Genomic DNA, 17,686 nt, shown 5'->3' with positions numbered 1-17,686 from the left:
ATATTATTTATTAGAGAATAAATGTTGACACAAACCTTCAAAACTATTATATCGGATGACTTCACTTTACAGGAGGAGGATTACAATTTGTAATCTGAAAATTAACTAAATCTGAAAACTGTACTAAAGTCAGACAAATGTAGTGAAGTCAAAGTACAGGTAACACAAACATAAACTCTACAAGTCACACTATAAAAGTATAAATGTACTGTAGCCTTGAATAATGGTATATTGCAAAAAGCAATAGTGAAAATAAACAGGTAAAGTACCTAAAAGTAGTACTTGATTACATAACTTAAAATGTATTTATTTACATTCCACCATTGATTGAAACAGCTGACCTTCCCAAACAATTCTGTAGAACAACTTTTTATTTTATTCTGAAAGTTTTGCTTCAGGAAGTTCTGTAATAAATTGGGGGGGGGGGGGGCTTTAAACTGCCGTGTTGACTTCCACGCAGTAGTCAGTCCCGCCTCCTGCAGCCACTCACCTGGGAGCACCTGCCGTATACCTGCCACACAGGTAACTTAAACCGGCTATGGCGGATTCCCAGCTGCTGTGCATGGACGATGAGCATGTCAACGAAAAGATCCCGGAGACCAAACCGGAGTTTTACTACAGCGAGGAGCAGCGGGCCGCCCTGGAGCGGCTCCTGAAGAGCGGGGACGGAGCCTTCAAGATGCGGCTGAAGGAGGACAACATCAAAGACTTCCTCTCGGCCAGGGAGATCAGGTCCCTCCGGAAAATGTTCAAAGAGTACGACACGGACAGTGACTCCGAGTCCGGGGACCAGGAGAAGTCCAAGGGGTCCTCCAGCGCGGACTCCGGGGTGCACTCCACATACTGGCCCGAGATGTCCGACACTGAGGTCCCGCCTCTGGACATCGGCTGGCCGGGCAGCAGCGGCGTCTACAAGGGGGTGACCCGGGTGAGCGTGCACTCCCACCCGCCCAGGGGCCCCGGGCCGCACATCAAGCAGGTGGTGAGGAGACTCATACAGGAGGCACACAAGGTAACTTTTACTTAATTAATACAACAATATGTGTGGTCCTATCTAGACACATACATTGTGATACAAGGATATATAATAACATACTATAACAAAAGGGTTTTCATTTAAATAAGCAGCTACCAAACTTGAAAAAAAGGTGTTTCCAAGGTAAGCAAAGGTTACAAAGTGCTTTACAATACAATGAGTGAGTGATGACTGCAGCCTGCAAAAATAAACACACAAAAGAAAACAAAACAAAAAATATATCAAGTCCATTCTTATTTTAAAAAGTTTGAAGAACATTTAGTCAAATCTAAATAAAGTATTAAAAACAACACATTAAATGGTTCCAATGTAACAAAGTGAACTACAATTTTATTTTCACCAGAAAACGTTTTATTTTAAATGTTGGTGAAATTACTATGTTAAAATGTTCTCTTGTAATTAATGGTTACATATAGGCACAATACTTTGTATGAACTTGTACTTTGTATTTTGTGAAAATCACGAGGAAAACACGAGGCGACATGAGTAAAACTCATTAACTCATTACTTAAAAACAACCGCCACCAACAATTAGAGCAATTACACTTCTGTCGTGATAAATCATCTATAAAAGTTGTCCAAAGCAAATGGGTATATAGGTAGGTCTTTTATATATCTTGTTTTGTCTGAACAACAGTGCCAAACCAATACATATTTAGTTAAAGCAGAACATGTTCACATTTGCAAAGCTATAACTCAATTATAGAAAGACAATTATTGTTTTGAAACTTTTTACTTTTTTAAAAGCATTAATTCTTGCTTTATCCAAACACAAATACAATGCATGCAATGAAATTCATTTGAAAAGTGTGCAAGAGAATAATATTCACATAAAGAATTGTTCGAGAAGCAAAACATGTATGTTCAGCAAAGACAAATATGTTGAACCTTATCTACATGTTTCCCTTTTTTAAAGTAAAGGGAAACACAATGTATGCCCCTTAATTACTTAACGTGCAGTTACGTATCTTCTTGTACTTCATGTCCCCAACCAGTTCAGAGACAGCAGAACAAAGCTCGAGAAATGTTCAAAATGATTGGCTACAGGTGACCGCCTCCTGCAGGTGAAACAGACAATTTGCCCCCAGGCGTAAACCATCAATGTCACTCCACATGTATTTGATTAATAAATGCTAAAGCATGTAATGGATGACAGGATCTATAGCAGGGGTGCCCAATACGTCAATCGTGATCGACCGGTCGATCGCAAAGGTAGTGTGGGTAGATCGCATGGCATTGAAAAATAATGAAAAAAATTAGCCTATCATCCATCCTTACTATGGCATTTGCCACTTGATTGACGTACAGGTAAGCCAGCCTGAGATCTCATATTTTCTAATACGCAGTTCACCATGTATACGCGTTCAACCGCGCCAGCTGCAAATCACCGGCAGGCTGATTACCTAGTTAGCCTTCCAATTTATACAATTCTACTAAAGAAAGGGTATAACATTGACGTAATGACCAAAAATGTACTGAGTTGTATTGTGCCATACAGGTTCATGCAGTTATGCAAGGTACACCAACATCAGGTATACATATATATATATATCAGTATATATATATATATATATATATTAGGGCCGGGACTTTAACGCGTTAATTAAGATTAATTAATTACACAAAAATTAACGCGTTAAAAAAATTAACGCATTTTAATCGCACTTATTTTTGCACCGCGGAACGTTTCTCACTGGATGAGTTTCAGGCGTACCGATTATACTGGAGCACCAACTAACGTTCATGACTTCAGACAACAACAAACCACGGTGAACAACAGTGGGAAATGTTGTTTTAAAAAACGGACGGATGGAAGCGTCGATAAGAGCACGGTTGTGTGCAAATTATGCAAAAAGGAATTCGCATATCACCGCAGCACATCAAGCCTCAAGTATCACCTCAATGCAAAACATATAGCAGCTAGCGTGGACGTTAGCCTCTTTTATCGCGTTCACACCAAAAAGAGCCGGTACTAAAATTAGTTCATGAGAACCTTTTTACCCCCACGAAAGTCCATGCTAGAGAGCAGGGACTTTCGTACGGCTCTCTTGTGAGAAAATAGCTATATTTCTGATTGGCTGGGCGGATTGCAAACCACGCCCCGTAAAACTCCCAAAAAGTTTGGTGAAGCCGCCATTTTATTATCCTCGCATTAGCATTATTAGCATTAGCCCAGCGCAGAAACGCAGAGAGACTAACTTATGGCAACACAAAATAAAACATGGGAGCGGTGGAGATGAGGAGGTGTCGGCGTTCTGGCGATTTACTCGGAAGGCTGCTGGGACTCCCAGCAGCTTCTACTGAAGCCAGTCCCCAACTCCGGGGACTTCCGGCCGGGGACTTTGGGCGGCAGTATACGCCGTGAAGTGGTTTGCGGCCTGCCAGTAAACCTAAAGCAGAAGAAGAAGAAGTGACGTCAGCGGCTTAATTTGTTCTCATGAACTAAGTTCTCATGAACCTTTGTGGGAAAAGTACTGCGGTGTGAATGCGCCTAATGGTATACTAAAATCCATGTGAAAAAAATTGCTTCTCACTGTTCTTAAGTCAAATATTTATATGCGATTAAAAATGCGATTAATTTCGATTAATTAATTACAAAGCCTCTAATTAATTAGATTAATTTTTTTAATCGAGTCCCGGCCCTAATATATATAGGTTTAGCATTTTTAATGTACCTAGGTAGATCATTTTGACTTGGTCATTTTAAAAGTAGCTCCCAAGCTGAAAAAGTGTGGGCACCCCTGATCTAGAGCATTCATTTTAAACCGGAGGAGACATCCTTTGATTGTAATCTCTTAACAGGTAGCTTAAATCTGAAGTTATGGAATCTTCTATCGAAACCAAAACTTAAACAAAGGCCCATAGTTAATGCTCTTATAACCAAAATCAAGAGCTTTTAAAAGTCATCCCTTAGTTTATACACGTAGAGTTATTAGGGATTCAAATAACAATTCATTACTGATAAATCTGAATTTTGTTTTATAGATACATTTATTGATTGTGTGGTCTATTAAATGTCAGAATATGGTCAAAAAAACACCATGAATAAGTGTCCCCTGTGTGTAATGGAACTCACAAAGTGTCAGAAAACAAAACCCTGTTTCTATTCCTCCGTACCCAAATCTCTAAAAACTAGGGTACAACGGAGCAGATCCAGATTTGCTGCCGATATGACGTAATATCGGAAATGTGGGCTGGCTTTACGCCCACGGCCCTATCAGATTTTTTTAAATTTTTCAACATGATCTGGCGTTAATCACGGTAGCATTTTAGCTGAGTATCTGGGTAGAATTCTCCTGCATAAGCTCCCCCCCTCTTATTTTCTTTTAAAAAAAGGGTTTTTTCTTTTTTTTTAAAGCTACAGACCCAGAATCAGCACTTCTTTAACAGGGCTGAAATAGAGCGGTATGAGGCATGGCTAGAATGGGGTATCTGTTTGGTATTTTCAGCAAAATACTTCATAGACATATTTTTATATATCTGAGACCTATAATATATGCCTAAAAATTGTATAACAGGAGACCTCTACATTTATTTAAAAATTGTTATACCCTTAATCGTCCCACAGAGGGGACCCCTTGTGTCAGTATAAAACCTAAAGATATTCCAAAATTCAAATCAGGAAAAGAAAGTGTTTGAGGAACCATCAGACAGCCTCTATGCTAAGCTAACAGATAGAAGGTGCAATCTTACATTTAACGGAGGGCTATGAGAGTGATATTGTTCATCTCAAATAAAGTATCTTTCTCTATCTATCTAACTCTGTATTTCCTGGATATGTTGTGATGTACAGTAAGTATGTCGTTATGGGTCAGATATTATTTTAATACTGATTTAAACCAAACCCAAAGAACTACAGTGACTCTATTAATCCGATTTATGGTCTGTCTGACAAACTTCGGACAGGTTTCAACATGTTATTCGAAATAAAAAATTGTGGATAAGCTTTAATACCCAGATGTATTATTATGGTTAACGGCAGTGCACAGCTTCTCTCTGTTTCAGCTTGCAGGAGTGAGTTCCTTCATCATGTGATGATAGCTAGCTAGGTAGATAATGATAATGTCAGAATAATTTAGAACTTACTTTTTAGATAACAATTACATAACTAGCTTCATAACTTACATGTACTTAGATTACGTCTTGAAAAAGCACTATTCTTTTCTTAAAAATGTGTGTTTGCCTACATTAGGTCAGTGTATCTCCTGGAGGATTAAAGAAAGACAGAAAGTTACTAAACGTCTGACAGGGTTGTGTCTTTATGAATTGCTGCTAATATACTGTACACACGGTTAAAATGTTTTCCATTACAATATAAAGCAGGGAAGGGTTTGATAAAGCCCACGGCATTAATAAAGAAACGTACATAATTGGGAGAATCTAATGCAGGTCTAAACGAGCTGCAGACGGAGAAGGTCTAAATGTCAGCTTCACATCAGGACTTGCAGCAGAAAGATAGGCTTGTTCTGCCTCCCCCGCCATGTTAGGGTTCTTAATGTCTTTGTTTCCCTCCACCCTCTGGATGTTTGACCCCAGAGGTATGCAAGCTTTAGCCAAAAGAGGGGAGCGTTCACTGGTGATTGGTGTGATGTGAAGTTGCAGGTTGTGGTAACAGGGTTTGTTTTTACCAGAGAGTTTGACTGCTTGAAGATAGCTTAGTCAGATCCCTTTGAAAGCAATGTTGCACACCTGTTATTAAAATACATTTAAAGGTCAGGATTTCACAATTTCAGAAACTTTGTAGTCGATACCAATGAAATGATCATTGAAATTCCATGATTCTCAATACCAATTGGATGAGACTCAAATAAATCAACACATCCCATGTACTTCAACATACACTGCTTTATTACCACTGATTTATGTGAGGAAGTTAAGTCATAATTCTCTCTAATATCTGTTTTTCAGTGCGAATGTGAGTAAATAGAACCTGAATGCACCATAGTGCAACTCTCTGGAACCTTAAATGCTGCTAATGGCTGACATTAACTAGCTCTCCTTTCTCTGAGAAAAGAGAAAGACATTTATTATCTTCCAGAACTATTTCAAACCTACAGAAATCTGTAATTTTAATCAATATAACAGTGAATTTAATTTCATCGCTTGAAATGGCGACGCATGTTTTCTTTTGATTCAGTGTTAAAGTTGATCCTCTTTTATTATCTTTTGACAATAGCTTACTCAGGGCCATGACAGCATAATATCTGACAACACTGAGATTCTTCCCCTTGAGGTAAAGTAAATTATCTACTCATGAAAGCCTGCCAAACCAAACAGTTGGCTGCACTTCTGCATTTAGCTACCCTGAAGTTACAAGTGACTTTATACTAGGGCTATGAGCTTTGAATGCAAGAAGGAAATGGTTTTCATGCCAGATATATATCATGACTTGCGAATAATCAACTTTCTGGTTGAACTACATTCAAGAAAAAGCGCAACGTTGCAGGAAATGTCTATATTGATATGTTTGCAGTCAGTTAAGAAAGCTATTGTTTAAGTTATGTGTTTAACCGTTCTGAAAACTGCAGTTGGTGTACTGTATGTCTTAGTACATTGACTCAAGTTCATTATTTGCTAACACATACTAAAGACTCACGTATGGTTTAGTTTTAACGGTGGATGTTAATGAAAATCAACCCAGCGGCTGTCAACATAAAACTGTCTTCCAGCAAAACTTGTTTGGAGACTGATCAGGCCCAAACATGTACAGTACACGTAAGGTGCAATAAGGAAATGCTAAAAGCCTTGCATGATCTGCATTGCATTCACGGATTTGAAACCCAGTGAGGCTGTTCAACGCTTCATTGCTAATGCTCATCATGTTTGTTTATCAAAGTAGGCCGCAGAAAAGATGCCTTAAAGACAAGAGTACTAAAATGGAAAGCGTGTTAGTTAATAGTTTTCTGTGTTGTTGTACAATGTTTAGCCTGCTGTGTCTTGTTACAGGATGATTTATCTTCAGCTCGGATCGTGTACTGTTATGTATTGTATTGAGCAAAGACACTGCTTTTGAAATAATTAAGAATGTTAATCCCAGCCGTTGCTGGACTTCGTCCAAAACAGAGAGTAACCTTTTAATCACCTGGAAAAACAAGTTCTCATGAATAACAGTATCAACTGATGCTTTCCTGGCAAATAACTATTACATGGACTATAATAACACAGTAATAATATGTCGCTCTTTGTTGCTGTGTTTTCCGAAAGTGGGAGTGGCTAAAAATGGTTGAGTCCTAATTTAGCTGTAGGCGGTATGGTTTGTTATAAAAGCTTCCTAGATGTAAATCAACCCCAATAAAAGAACATGTGACATCAGTAACGTGCACACACACATCTTAACATATCCACCTGGGGAGGTTTTATTTTACTGGAAAACAAAATGGATATGAGGAAAGAGAATCAAAAGGAAAAAAAGGGATTCCAGAATAATACAGGCAAACAGGGAAGATCTCCGGTGTCTTGTCTTTTGGCTTGGTCAAGGTGATTGTCACAATGCTACAATGTACTTTCAATAAAAAGATCTAGAAATCCTGAATGCACTCATTTTTAAATAATACAAAAAAGAAGCCAGCAAAAGTCTTCCCCTGAATATGTGTGAAAAAAGTTTGAGTAGGTTTACAAAACCATAGAACATGTTCTTACAGTAAAAAAAAGAAAATGAACTTTATGTGAATGTAACTAGTGCTAATGGATAAGCAGTAGCCAAGTCATCGATAAACAGCAAAATGAATGAATAAACAGATTTGAACTCATCTTACTTTTACTAAGAAAATGAGATAATTAGCTCAATGCTGGTCCATAGTTGACATTGATAGCTGAATGTTAAGGGTGAATGGATGAAATAATCTGACTGGGCTGTGGTGGTATGTCTAATAAATAGGGTTGAGAACCAGTGGTTTGGTAACAATGCATACTATTTTATAATCACATCGTAAATGTAAGATCTAAAATATTAATCTGTAATCTTATCCCAATATTTCCCTCTAAAATGTTTTCAATAGTGTAAAGACGCATCCAATTTAATTACTAGGATTGAGTGTATTTAGTTACTTTCCACCACAGCTGCTGTCGCTCTGTTTAGCTGCATTGAACCCCCCTCCTCCTCTCCCCCCACTTGTTTTCCCCAGGTGGTGGCCATAGTGATGGACCTGCTGACAGACCTGCAGATCATCCAGGACCTGCTGGATGCCTCATCACGGAGGGGGGTGGCTGTCTACGCTGTGCTGGAGGCCAGGGGAGTGCCCCACTTCCTGGATATGTGCACACGGCTGCAGATTAATGCAGTCCATCTGCGGGTGAGCTCAGCAAACACAGGAGAGCATGACGGAGGGAGGAGGCTCCCTCCTACAACACACAAAGAGGGAACATGGAGAGTGGGTCATTCCTCTCCTCCTTAAATCCACAATGGCAGTTGCTGCAATAATTATCATGGATTAAAACAAATTGTATGGGTCTTTCACAACGTACTATCCCAATTTATCTGCAATTAAAACATAATCTAAAAATGACTGGAGCCAGAGGTTGGGGATAATGTTCCCAGGATAAAAAACAGTTTTGAAGTCCTACATTTACCAGATATTCTGCAGAATTTCTGTCATACATTTACGAGGAACACATTTAAGCACAATCTTTCCAATTTTCTTTCTGGTAAAATTGTGACATAAATGTAAGAGAATGTTTCTGCCAATGTTTTTTGACCTACAAGCTTCAAACGGCCCATATTAGAACAAATTGAATCTGTTAGGGACAGTTCCAATTTTTTTAAATTATTTTAGGGATAAAATAATATCCCTAAAATAAGATGATAGTATACAATCATTTCCAAAATTCATAACATGTTTTATCCAACAAAATACTGCTTAATATTTGTCACCATTGGAGGTATAACGACATGATCATTGCGGTCAAAAACGGTTTGCTTCTGAGCATGACGCACACAAAGAAAAGCCTGCACCTTTATTATCAGGGAGGCCTATCAGCAATCTCTCAGCACCATAACTTCCATTTTTAACTAATCACAATAACAAATTCCCTTTTTTATTGGGTGATGATGTCATTAAACATTTCGAAAGACACCTAAAGCTTCATTTGAAAACATCACAAGAAGCTGTGGATGTAAGAACAATATTTAAAAATTATAAAAGGGGGGGGATGTCTGCCATAAGATCTTTGAGGAATTTAAAATATAAGATGCTGAAAAAAAGGCCTTTTCCCCACCATGTATTTATTTAAGGGTTAAACATAATCCTCCTACTTTTATAAACTAACATTTCATACAGGTCTAATCTCACTGGAACAGCAGTTCAGTGAGTCAGACTGTCACTCTACCCCCACAGGGACACAATACCCGGCCTTATCTGCTCCAGCTGAGTTTTGTAGCTCCTGTGTAGTATAGCTGGTGCATTCCTTGGTTATAGTGGTGTCAGTTGATACGGCAGTGAAAGGCCTTTTCAGAGTGCTGGGCTCTGTTACTCTTACTTCTCACAAATGAACATTCATAGATTCTGAGAACAGATCCAAAGACTGTAACCCGATGCTCCGGCAGAGCCAAGCCTCCTCCCAGTGTGTCCGTTTAGTGTCTCCTTCTCTGTCTCTTTCCTTTCTCAGCCCTTTAAGTAAACACATGTGTCCAAAGGGTTAGAGTTTATTTTTGTCAGGACAGTTGACTTAATGTTGCAATGTGTGCACAGTTTGTCTTGGCACGTCATGCATGATATACTGTACATGGGCCCAATTAAAATCTGAGAGTTTACTCCGGCTCACCTGTGTCCTCCTAAACCAGATGAAGTGTGTAATCAAGCGGGTGTTTTTTTTACAGAATCTCCGTGTGCGCATGGTGAGAGGTTCAGGGCTGAACCTGTCGTTTGGAAAGCTGCCCGGGTCCCTGTGCTCCAAATACATGCTGGTGGACGGAGAGAAAGTCATGTTTGGGTCTTACAGGTGAGCATGAATGTCTCGCAGTGCCTTAAAATCCAGGGGTTATAAGGACACATTCAAAAGTACACAAACAGAACTCTTAAGTATTCTTGCTCCCAATTTTGTAGGAGAATTAGACATCAACCTTTTATAATCCTTTGTAGTTGGGAAGCCACAGTCAATAGAATGGATTTGAATTATTTTCTGATTTTAAAAAAGAAAGAAAAAAAAAAGAAGAAGATCTACAAGTAATTATATCAGCACAGGGCCTTTTATGAGTGCGAGTCTGTGGCCTGCATATTACATAATATTTCATAGCTCTACACCGACTACAAATTATATCAGTCATTAGCGAGCTTGAAATATTAATGTACACTAGCTAGTTTACTTACACAAAGGAAAAGACATAGCGAGATGATCGAGAAACGTACATGAAATTAGGAATTATGGCAATTTAGGAGATTCATTTATGCCAATGATCAAATCTCTTACACAGGTTAGTAAAACAAAGGATTTATCCAAAAGACAGCCATTTTGTGCAGCAGATTTGACCTATTAGCATAACTATTTTCTTGATAATTTGTCACTCTCAACTCAGATAATAAAAAAAATCTCACAATTGTCTTGCTATATGATATAGTAGATACTATAAGAGAATATATATAATGATTTTTGTTGTACATTTATTTTTTTCCCCCTGTAAATGTACGACTTTGCAAGTTATTTCCTTCTCCCCTAGTTTCATAATCCAACTTTTTGAAATCTACAATGGTTCTGATGCACTTTTGTAAAAACAAAAACTGAAGATGAAAGATTTCCCTTCTGAGATCCAAATGTGTTGAGGCTTTAAAAAAATATTTTACTAGAAGCTGCATACAACATCACAAAAGAAAACCAATCCGACGAGTACATTACTTTTTAAATACTTTCTGAAGCATATTAACTATCTGGACATACTGGAATGCTTTTTGCAGCTCTCTCTTTATCTGCTGTTGGTCCTGCACACAAATCTGTGTTGAAGATAACCGTGTTGTTTATTGTGGCTACTGATTTAGGTGTCAGTTGAGAGCTCATTTTATAATGATTTACGAGGTTAAACCCAACACCGCAATTGAGTGTATGGAGAAACAGAGGTTCCCATACCTATTTACATCACCAATAGAGTGGTGCAGGGATGACGTATTTACCCAGAAGTAAACTGCGCATGGGTTCCCTCGACAAAAAAGCAATGGGATTTCTCCATAGGATTTTGGAAAATAGCTTGAAATAAGGTCTGTGGAAAACTAACCTGTTTGATAAATGCACGTTTTGTTCAGCCGGATAATATCCACATGTCTTCCCTGCTTTTATAATTTTCTAATCATAAATCTAATCGCCAGAAGCAAAATGCTATGTTTGAACAGTTTGCAGGAGGCAGGCACTTGCTTTCAAGCAGAACAGGGGCAAACAAACTTAGCGGGAGTGTTTACGTCGTTTTTCAGACACGTACACTCTTCAAAAATCACCAGTGGGGTCACTGCTGATGGATTTAATGTCGTAGAACAAAACGTAATCCGTCTCTTACATGTGTGTCAATCACAGACCTTATTTCGAGCTATTTTCCAAAATCCTATGGAGAAATCCCATTGACTCTGAGACGAGGGAACCGGTAGTGGTAAAATGCTAACTCACTTCTGGGTTTTAGGATGCGTCACTGCACCACTCTATTATTACAGTAAGAACTATTTTAAATACAGGAAGCACATGTTAGTTCAACCTAAAGTACGGACAAAATAATATTTTTATCTCGATACAGACATTTCAATTCCAAAGAGAGGCATGAAAACACTGAGAAACATACTGTGCACACATGATATCATTCTAACCAAGAGTTAGAATTTGTGGCCTCAATTTTATTAAACTGTTTCCACGCTTCATTTAATATGTTGGCAGGAATTTAATTATTTACAATTTTCTGCAGTGCCGCCTGCTTAAAGTGGCCCTCGTATATGGGCTCAGAACAGTCTCATAATACACACATGCACACAGAAGGATTCACACTTGTATTTCATGATCTGCAAAAGGATTCAAACTTGTATTTCCGGATCCACACTTGTGTTTTTCAATGCACACACAAATGTATTCCGTTTCATATACATGTAAATAAAATCCAAATACAGAAAAAAGTTTTACATGTGTATTTTTGATCCTCACATATTTGTCTTCCGTTTAAAACCTCTGCACCTGCAAACACAAACCGCTTTCTGTGCACGAATCGCTGTGCATTCGTGTGTTTTTTTTTTAGACTCCCCTGACGGTCAGCCAATTCGTACTTGTAATTTTTTCTATCTATAGCCAATCAGATGTCTCCTCAATTCTAAGCCAATCACATGAGCGCGCCTCCACGAGGGTAGATTCATGACGTAGCGCTTCATGTACGCATTTTGCGCAGTCCGGAGCTGACAGTTCCATGGAGCCTGCCTGCAGGCGCTAATGTCAGGACACCTCCACTCTCAGTACATTGCCACTTTCCGAACAGGAAATGCACGCAAATACAATCTTTTATATTATTAAGGTACAGCGCCACTTTCCGAACCATTGATGAATGCTTGTGTACACTAAAACGGCAGGCAAAACCGTTTTAAATGTGTGTTTCCTGTGTGGCGAATACAGCTTTATTTATGTCTGTATGAAGTTGTTGTGAGTGTGGAGGGAGCAGCTACAGGTTAGCTTAGCCTAATCAATCAGTGCACTACGAAGCCAGTGCTAGACAGTGAACTGTCAAGGTGGGGGAGCCCCGCCGGTCATTATCGGCCGATATTCACTCTTAATAGTTTGATCGGTGCTCTCTATAAAGGCCGATCAGGAGAGCTGGATCTGATCGATATGGACATAAACGCGAGTGAAGTGTAACCGGACGCGAGAGAGAGATCAGATCAGCTGCTGAGTCTGACGGAGACACGCAGCTCTGCATAATCACCTGAAGCTCCGCCCTCTGCTTAGCGAGCTGACCGGACTGCGCAAAAATGCGTATAGTGTCATGAACGCAATAAATCTACCCTACCCTGTTGTGATCTCTCAACTGCTTAGGGATGTCCCACTCATTAGCATATCACAAACTTTGGGAGCGCTAGCCCAAAGAAGCGAGTGTTTTTCTTCGTTCTTAATAACAGGACATTTTCTGTCAAAAAGTTAAAGTGTTTACTTGCATCAATGGTTGTAATTTAGATGATTTCATAAGTACGAGTAATGGTATAGCTTGACTGCTCTCACAAGAGTAAGAATTAAAGCACAGGTGAGCAGCAGAATCCAAAAGACTTCCCTCTCTGTACTCCCAGTTTAAATCTTCAGATTCTCACTCTAAAATTATGCTTTACGACTGTTGTCACTTGATCGGCCATCTTCCTTTTGACCTCTGCCTGAAGGCGCTGTATTTCTAATTGTTCTTTTTGTTGCTCTTTCTGGACAGCTTGGTTTGCAGCAGCTCTTTGGCATATTTGAGAAATCCTGATTTAATGCTTAATATCGCTTTTAAGGGAAAACAGATCTGAAGGTTCTTGAATCCAAAAGAGAGCCTGCTTTAGTTTAGGCCAATGTTGCTTTCTACTTTTGGAATATTTCCATTCAGTCTTTTCTGTGTGTGTGGCATGTTTACTGTTCATCCATCAGTCCTTTGATGACATCTCTGGGCGCAACCTACCAGCCCGCCGGGTCCTTTGAAGTTGCCACATCGTCAATTAAGGCCAACTGGTTAATAGCCAGAGGTATTTCATTGTAATTCTCTCCAAGCAAGAAGTCAGACACAAGTGGGTTTCTTTCTACAGGTTTAGTTGAAGCTTCTCTCCTAATGTCAAGACATTAGGGTCAGCAAAATCATCAGTTTTTTAAAAATATTAAGGTTTGTTTACATGAGATAAAAAGCCAGATTTTGTTGGATAGTCAAGAATATAGCAAGGTGTATATTTGAATTTATGCATCTTTTTTTAGATAAGATTTAAAAATCTCAAAATAATTGTCAGTGTTTTGTGAAAAAAAAGAAAATTGTCAATGTCTAAAAACAAATGGGCAAAAATATCCTTGACCCTAAGTAATTATTTTATTTTTTATTTTATTTTGGTAAGTATAAAGTTGGTATAAAATATCTTAGCATTATCATTAAAAAAGGATACAAACTAAGAAGAACCCTGCTCTTCCTCCACAGTATTAGTTTAAATATCTCTTCTCTCCTCCAGCTTTACCTGGACCTCCTCTCGGATGGACAGGAACACGATCACCGTGATGTCGGGACAGATTGTGGACTCCTTTGATAATGACTTTCGGGAGCTCTATGCCGTGTCCGAGCTGGTGGACCTCTACCAGGAGTTCAACATCACCAAGCCGCCAATTTCTACGCCCATCAGGATGCCAAAGGTGGAGAGAATCCAGCCAATTCCTGTGTCCATGTCTCGCTTTCAAGTATCTGTCGGGGACTCTAGACAGGTAGACTTAAAGGTGCCTGCACATAAATATCACAACCCTAAGTACTCTTTAGTTTTTGGGAACAGTACGGGCCTCACTGGTTCCCTACAAGACCTGTCGAGAGTCAGCGACTCGCTGGTTGGGGGGCTGATCCAGAGGAACGGCCTGCAAAATGGCATGCTTCAAAACAAGGACAAGGTGGACCCAGCCCCCCCTCAGAGTCCTGGTTCCCCTGCAGAGGACGAGGATGGAAAGGGAAGCTTGAAGAGGAACCAGTTTTGTGGAGCTAAGAAACAACGCAGCTCTTTCAGGCACTTCCTGAAAGGCAGAGGAGCCAATCAGAGTTCAGAGACTATAGAGGAAGGCGTGGTCACTCCTCAGAGCCAGTCCCCTGTCTGTAAGGTGCCAGAGCTAAATGGCAATGCAAATACAAATAAGATGGAAGATTCCTTTGAGATTATTGAGAAACCGGATTTACCGAAACCCAAAATCAAGAAGCCCTTAAAGACCCTTCAGAGAAGCATGTCCCTGCAGACCATCAACACAGGAGACGAAGACGGTACGTCCTCACAAAGTATTTTATTTAATCATTTGTTTGTTTCATAATGGTTCGAATTCCAACTAAATGTTGATTTTGCTAGCATTTGATTTAGCCTAGTGTGCAGAGTATTTTACTTCCTTTATTTGTTAAATAAAATGTCAGAACATGCATTTCAATTGTGTATTTTTACTCCTGCCTTAAACCTGCTTATCGCTAGCTCTGATATGTGGAAAGATGTGGGATTTGCTCTTGTTTTAATAACTAAATCAAGAGAAAATCTCATATTTCTGGTCAGAAGGAGAAACACTCCTACGTTTAAACATTATAAAAAAGGCTAGGATATAAGGCATGTATTTGGAGATGAGCAAGTCTGCCCCTAGTGGATTTGTTAAAACTACTAAGCGCCTTCTGTAGGAATAATCGTACAAACCTCAGGTTAAGGCCACTTCAGGTTGGTACAACTTGGACTTAGCTGAGGTCTGCCATGCTTAGCAGGAATATTGTATTATTTTTTTAATAAGGGCGAAAACTGGATGTAATTGTAGTCAGTGTTATAATTTGGACCTTTTCACATTTGAGGGGCCATAACAAAACCATTTTTGACATTGGCAGAGGTCTATGCTCTGTAAGTGCCCTCAAGTTTTATACTTAAGTCCTTTTTTCTTTTTTTCTTTTTCTCAACAGGAACTAAAAGCCGCCGGCAGCATCAAAAGAAGAATTGCATCCAGTCATGAGATGAAAAACAAGAGGTCAGTCAGAGTTATGAGGAGCAGCAGAGGATCTCCTGATGAAACAGTATGAGTCACAGTATCTGCTTACCGTAACCGGGTGACACGACGCTTTCTGGCCTGGTATACTGCAGGTGAAGTAAAGGAGAGGAGAGAGAGATATTGTAGCTCAACTAATCATGTGAGGAAAAAACTCCTCCCAGAGAATCTAAACATTGTTGCCAAAGTGCTAATGGAGGGCGATTTCATTGCCTTTGTTTTTGTGCTTATGTTTTGTTTTTAGTAAATTATTCTACAGTTAAAGGGATAGTTAATTATTTTTGAAGTAAGTTTTTTTGATCTACTTATCCACAGTCATTGTACCTACAATAGATGGTGGTTGGCTTCAGGTTTGGAGAAACAGATGGGAGCACCTGCTGAAATATAAGCAATGTACTTCTTTGGACTGGGGTAGCAGCAAAACATATTTAGACTACTAAACAATTCATATCAGTTAAATTGAATACTATATTTAGAATAATTTAGCTGCTTTACCTTGCTGTCAGGTGGCCCTTTTCAACAGGGTTCAGAAACTGTTAGATTCAAAGCTACCAGACATGGACAAAAAAGTTAATTTGAACTTGCAAACCTTGTTGCTGCCTCAATCAGTTATTTTGTTGATGTTTTTGTTTGGCGAGGCAAAAAAAACAGGATGAGCAAAATACTTGAGTACAAATATTTTGCATAGAAAATATTCATAATGCACCGATTGCGATTGCGATGACTAGATGTGCGCCATGTCATCCTTAGAAAAAGAGAGAAGTGTATTTACCGTTACTCTCTACTTTAATTGACTTCTCTTTTAGCTAAATGCTCAGACTGCATTTAACCCACTGCGCCACACACCTCCTGTTTCTGCTAATAGACAATAAACATCTTCATGGTACATTGGTACATATACACATACCTCATACCATTGAGATACACTGATATAGTGTACATTTTTACACAATGTACGATCCGTAATACTTGAATATGCTTTAAGAAAAACAACAGCCTACATCTCAGCTCTCCAGAGGGTTTCATTTATTTAGTTAGCAGCTCATGCCTTACAGCAGGAGCCCCTGATTGCTTATCATAAGAGGAAATAGGAAGGGTGTATTTCAAGCATGTTATGAACATAAGTCATTGGGCTTTTTTCTTATCAACTTAGATTTGATAGAAAATGTTTTCAACTTTAATTGACTGAATTTGTTTGAAGAGTGGACTTCTTAACACATGAACACTGTGTAATATCTGTTTTCATCTATATTTAAGAAATACAATATAAGACAAGCACAAGCTTCATTTTTGGGCCATACTCCATTATACTTTTTCAATTTGCTGAGGGCCGATTCAAAATGGTCCGCGGGCCGCATTTGGCCCCCGGGCCATAGTTTGTTTAAATATAACATTATCATTTTTATTTTGTATAATAATTTACATATTCTTTTACAACAATTTATTTCATGGCAAAAAAAGGTGCAAATAAAAAAAAACCTATGTGTTAAGGTCTTAAAAATGTGTAGATAAGTGCATCACTTCAAAACATCCAACTATCCCTTTACTGTAAGTGTTTTCTTATATGATATGCATGAACCTGGTCACCACAGAGCAGCCAAGGATTATCACACCTGGTTGCTATGGAGACAGGAGAAGTGATCAGATGTGCTGTTTGTCACCGAGTGTTGCCTTTCAGACTGAGGAGCCTTAGTAACAGAAGAACTGTTGATCAGAGAGCGTCGTGCAGGCAGTGAATTATGTACGTTGTGTTGAGTTCAGCAGTGCAGACACACGCCTGCTCGGCTTCCTGCAGTGTGAGGACTTTGTTTGTTTACACTTTGCTTTTGTTCACTGGCAGAGACGATAATGTGAATCCTTGAGAAACTACTTGATGCAAATAATCCTAATTTTGTAGCAGAGATTGAATAAAAGACTTGAAAAAAATGGTTTGTGTGTGAATTAAAATGTCAAGTCAGATTCAAACGTGGGGATATCTTTCAAAGAATGCCA

At 39.0% G+C, this 17,686-nt stretch overlaps 1 protein-coding gene and 1 long non-coding RNA gene across 2 annotated transcripts; one reads left to right on the top strand and one right to left on the bottom strand.

Annotated features, from left to right (window-relative positions):
• Nucleotides 1–438: 438 nt before the first annotated feature.
• fam83fa (family with sequence similarity 83 member Fa) lies at nt 439–17,620 on the top strand. Its single transcript, XM_034219966.1, has 5 exons — nt 439–1,012; nt 8,161–8,328; nt 9,852–9,973; nt 14,161–14,945; nt 15,612–17,620. The coding sequence occupies exons 1-5, from the start codon at nt 539–541 to the stop codon at nt 15,659–15,661; spliced, it is 1,599 nt and encodes a 532-aa protein (XP_034075857.1). The 5' UTR covers nt 439–538; the 3' UTR covers nt 15,662–17,620.
• Nucleotides 7,369–10,214, bottom strand: LOC117548603. The gene is made up of 3 exons (XR_004569353.1): nt 10,095–10,214; nt 9,797–9,935; nt 7,369–9,642 (listed from the first exon to the last, which is right to left on the bottom strand). It is a non-coding gene; the product is annotated as an uncharacterized LOC117548603 (long non-coding RNA).
• Nucleotides 17,621–17,686: the final 66 nt, after the last annotated feature.

Source organism: Gymnodraco acuticeps, unplaced genomic scaffold, assembly GCF_902827175.1.
Source record: "Gymnodraco acuticeps unplaced genomic scaffold, fGymAcu1.1, whole genome shotgun sequence".
Lineage (NCBI taxonomy): Eukaryota > Metazoa > Chordata > Actinopteri > Perciformes > Bathydraconidae > Gymnodraco > Gymnodraco acuticeps.
Note: the sequence above shows the minus strand (reverse complement) of the source record. Positions and strands in the feature narration are given on the sequence as shown.

Bases quoted from the DNA above. Each gene is read 5' to 3' on its own strand.
- fam83fa (XM_034219966.1), top strand. From the start codon at position 539: ATGGCGGATTCCCAGCTGCTGTGCATGGACGATGAGCATGTCAACGAA. The intron at 9,974-14,160 runs GTGAGCATGAAT...TCTCTCCTCCAG, and splicing joins GTCATGTTTGGGTCTTACAG to CTTTACCTGGACCTCCTCTC. The intron at 14,946-15,611 runs GTACGTCCTCAC...TTTTCTCAACAG, and splicing joins CAACACAGGAGACGAAGACG to GAACTAAAAGCCGCCGGCAG.